General features: G+C 50.5%; 1 protein-coding gene across 1 annotated transcript; it reads left to right on the plus strand.

The window, feature by feature from the left end:
• Positions 1-2,622: 2,622 nt before the first annotated feature.
• ETH_00001515 (ubiquitin-conjugating enzyme domain-containing protein, putative) lies at positions 2,623-4,230 on the plus strand (the record flags this gene model as incomplete). The annotated part of the gene is made up of 3 exons (XM_013377591.1): positions 2,623-3,029; positions 3,184-3,617; positions 3,971-4,230. 3 exons carry the CDS (start codon positions 2,623-2,625, stop codon positions 4,228-4,230), a joined length of 1,101 nt encoding a protein of 366 aa, XP_013233045.1.
• Between the last annotated feature and the right edge of the window lie 362 nt (positions 4,231-4,592).

Raw genomic sequence — 4,592 nt, forward strand, 5'->3', positions numbered from 1 at the left:
CATTTAAGAGTACTTCGAAAGCAGTCTATGGCGTCAGCCACGAACAGCTGTCGTAGTGAAACTGATAGCTGAAACTTGCGAGGGGCCGCCAAACTGGGAAAACACGCAGAAAAATGGGCAAGGTTTAGTCAACAGACAAACCCGTAACTAGCCGTTTTCCGGTTGATGGGTTTCCTGTCTGTGACTCGTAGCGGGCTCTCCTTTGGTATAGCGAAGCCCCAAAACGAGCAGCGGAAGCGTGCTGCGGAGTCGCGCGAAGGAGAGAAGTGGCATTTCACAAAGTCCAGACTGGTGCAGTCAAAAAGGTGCAACTGCGAAACTCTGCGCGGTCTGCACGATGCAAATAAGCATGCAGTGGGAATTTTTGTTGGTTCTGGCCAGCCCAGGATCCTATCAGGCGGGAAGCCAGCCCATGATCCTATGAGGCGTAAAGCAGCAGATTAACGTTTGCATTAACAGCTTTGGGCTCCAGCGCTTCCAACTTCTCACCTTTGTCGCCCTTACTACACATAATACAAATAAGTTCACAGCTGACAATTCAGTGTATTCTTCGCTGTACATGCACAGTACACTAGTTTGCATTGCATGACACATTCTGAAGAATGCAGCTATATATCAGGTGACGCTTGGCACATGCACGAAGAAAATGTTGAAGTACTACTATGACTCCGCCAATTTGCAGAGATCGCACGAAGTGCACGGTTAAACAATATCCCTAAATGCAACACTGGCAAAGAACTCGGATAACCATTCAGGAAGCTTTACAGTAGTATATTCCTTCGGCACAAGACCATCTGCACAGAGCAGATGCCGCATGCCCGCAAAGAGCATCAGGGTCGTTCTAGCGTGAATCCAAGTAAAAGGAGGCCTACCTTTCCAAGTCCCACAAAAGACCACACAGCCCGTCAACTATTCTACCAATTACCTTGCAGCACGCTGCAGACCGTCCTGGGAGAATTTGCGGTCGACACTTCGTGAAATGTTCAGGTGATTCGGCCGATGATGGTGATTGGGAAATACTGCCCATGCTACTATGCAGTGCCCTAATGAAATGGTCCGCTGTCATCTTGTCAAGAGACCTTCAGGTGCTCCCGCTTGTAGGTGAAGCTCGCTGGGTCCTGAACATCTGACCCCGTCATTACAACTTGACTAGAACACGTATATTAGCCAAGTTTCCGGAGTGCCTCAGCTAAGCCAGAACAAAATGGGAGAGTCAGTGCACTGCAGAAGCACTAATCGGCCTCAACGTAAGCGTACCTCCAGTCAGCACCACTGGCTACTCAGGCTCACTTTTACTTGACATCGATGCCACGTCTTGCCACCACTTACAAGCATGCGGCGTGTCCATCGCAGGTGGAGTGTGTAAGTAGAGAGACATGCAAACAGTGCAACACAACGCACATTTTAGACACAAGCCCCTTGCCAGTCAGCAATGCCAACATGCCAGGATACACAGTCAGGGCATTCTGCTTTGAGTCTACGTAGCAGCCAGAACTAGCCCACCTGCAGTCCCCAACAGCCCAACTAGTGCCCTAGATATAATTATAATTCTGAGTACAAGTTCGGAATTGCATGACAGTGTGCGTGCTACGTCACACACAGCCTCGCTAAACAGGAACAAACGTAGGCGCTGTTCATAACCGTTTGGCTTCGGACCGCACAGGGTGGGCGTCTTTGCCCAAGATTCACAGATATCGTGCACGGTGCTTCGCACTTGAATGCATGGTTGCTGTGTACTTCAGCTAATGTTTAGAAGACTGGTGAATGCGCCAATAAAAATCGTTGGTCATGAGCCTGTAGTGTGTTTAGTTGAAGTCACGCACGCCACATTGTACAACGGAGACCCCAAATCCTGTCACCGTGACCTCAGCACCACATTTTAAACAACCTTGATTAACGTAGCAACTCTTCAAATTTGTTAGGACGAACACGTCAAGATCCTTTTTAGTACAGTGGCACTGCGCCCATAAAGCAGGTGCTGTACACGGGCTGCAGCCCCTGAGTAGTCTCACACGTTGAACCCTAGAATACAGAGCTCTTATCAAGAGTGTGGATTCTAAATATTATACCGTGACGCCAAAAACATATGCCCCAAACCGATAATTATTTACCTGTTGACTGCTAACCTTTTATTTCCTTCCCTTAACGCCAGCGCAACCCATTGGTGTGAGCCGCAAAAGCAGCTGTATGCGTGCCCTGGACCTTGGGCGTCCCGTTGCGTGTTATATTAAATTCACGTATTTTTTCCATAGTAATGGATGCGTGGAAGACGACAAACATTTCGGGCTTTGCGCTTCAAGTCAACGACACAGAAGCCGAAGCAGCAGCACCAGCTGGTGCAACGCCAGCAACGTTGGATTAGCACCAACCGATCACACTGTACTCAGGACATCACTTCAGTACAAACACAGTGCCAACTATATCAATGTTCCGGAGCTTCCGCACCTCCTCAGTAGCAGCAACTATCGTAGACACCACTGGAGTAGCAGAGGCAGCAGCAATGCAGCAACACTTAACTGCAGCTTCGGGCTGAATCTTTCAGCCAGTCCATGTGAGGAATAGGTGAAACACCCAAGGCGATTAAGGCCATCGCAGCACTAACCGACGGAAAAGAGTTTTCGGATGAGCTCGTTAGAAATGGGGAATGTACAGCAGGTGGGCATTCAGGGAGAGGGAGGAGTCTCAGGCGGAAGAAGGGGCTGGTTTCGGGGCAGCAGCGGAAGCAGCAGCACGGCAAGCAGTAGCAGCAGCAGCATGAACAGCAGTAGCAGCGGTATGAGAAAGAACGACAGGAGCATCGCAGCGTCAGTATCGGCGCCAGCAGAAAATCCGTGCAACACGAAATCAACAGCAACAGCAGCATCAGAAGAGGCACTGAAACTAACTTTCGCACCAGAATCAGCAGCAGCTGCTGCTGCTGCAGCAGTACCAACGGCAACACTGACTAAGGAGGTGCTTGTGCCTTTTTCCCCAGAAGAAGGCCGGCGAGAGCTGAGTCGTAGATGGGGAAACACAACAATGTTTAAAAGGCAAGTGACTATACCGGGTCAAAACCTCGGGGTTTGCTGCTTGACCTGCTTGTCCTGCTGCAGCGCATGCTTTTTCAGCCTTTGTTTCTGTTCCATTCAATCAAAGTAACACAGCTGCTCATTTGGGGGTTTCTTTTTTAGAGTGTGCGTTTAGACTTGAAAAGGAGAGGCAGACGTTTCTGCGTGAGGCTTTGGATGGGATAGTGTTGGTACTTCCTCTTGAGTATGCGGACCTTGATGCAACCGAGTTTCTTTCTGCTGCGCACCCCCCGCGTCCGCAGCACCAACAGTGGCAGCAGCAGCACCAGCAGCAGCAAGGAGCATCTCAGCATGAGGGGGTCGGGGATGGGCGTAGCTGTAGAAACACTTCTGCGGCCATCAAAGCTGGACCCAGCAGCAGCAGCAGCAGCAGCAAGAACAGCAAAGCCGCTCGACTGCTTTCACGCTTTCCCCCGTCTTTGTTGCAGTACAGAGCAGCAGCTGTCGATGGAGTTCGATGGCTCGTTGCCATTGAAGGGGCTCCGGACACCGCATACGCAAACGATCCTTTCCTCCTGAGCTTCAAGTTCTTTCCAAAGTATCCCATTGGTGGGGCGGAATCTCTGGGCCAGCAAAGTCAATTAGATTTCTACTAAAGAGGAAAACATCTCTCCTCGGAGGCCGTGGATTGTACCTGGGGATTTAAAAATAGGAATCACCTCGTAGCTTTTCTAGAGCCACTTCGAACCGAAGTCGCAGGCTAAGAACTTGCAAGATTCAAACACCATGAGAGCAAGCCATTTCAAGGAAGCCGTAGTACTTGCCAAGTAGCCAGCAATGCAGATAGTGCTACGTGCCCTGAAGGGGGACCTGCCGCGCCGTGTGTAGTTCTTGACGAATCTTGGTTTCAAATGCAGTCGATGCACAATTTGTTTCTGTCTCTGCTGCTTCTGGATTTGCAGACTCTCCGGAGTTGGTATTCGTGGCTCCTTTTGTCCCCGTTCACCCCCACGTCTACAGCAACGGACATATTTGTCTCTCTATCCTGTATGACCAGTGGTCACCTGCCCTAGGAGTCAAGGCATGTTGCATTTCGCTGCTCTCAATGCTTAGCAGCAACAGGGAGAAACAGCCACCAGTGGACGACAGAGTCTACTGCGACTCCAGGGGTTTGCGGGGCCCAAAAGGGGTCAAGTGGCACTTCCACGACGATACTGTGTAGCAGCGGTAGTAGCAGGGGCGGCTGCTGCTGCATCAACTAGTTTTGCATGCACGGTTCTTGTGTTGTGGCAGTTGTCGCTGATTCTGGTGGCTCGAGGCACTTCATGAAGGCCAGGTTTCCTTATTAACAGTACGCGTGCCAACAGCCAAAACTGCTCGGGTAGCTGACTTTTAAAAAGGCGCAGGGTGCATGGGCAGTGATCATGGCTACCTGTCTAAGATGTTTAGTCATTATGTCCTGACCAGAAGTGTGCGAGGAGAAGCTCCTCTGCGGCAACAAGAGCAACAGCAGTAGTTGCAAAACAATCCCCAGAAACAGCGGTATGAAAAACAGCGCCAGCAGGTTGGTTATGTGGAGCTTGG

Source organism: Eimeria tenella, genomic scaffold (assembly GCF_000499545.2).
Source record: "Eimeria tenella Houghton genomic scaffold, Eth_scaff56, whole genome shotgun sequence".
Taxonomy (NCBI): domain Eukaryota; phylum Apicomplexa; class Conoidasida; order Eucoccidiorida; family Eimeriidae; genus Eimeria; species Eimeria tenella.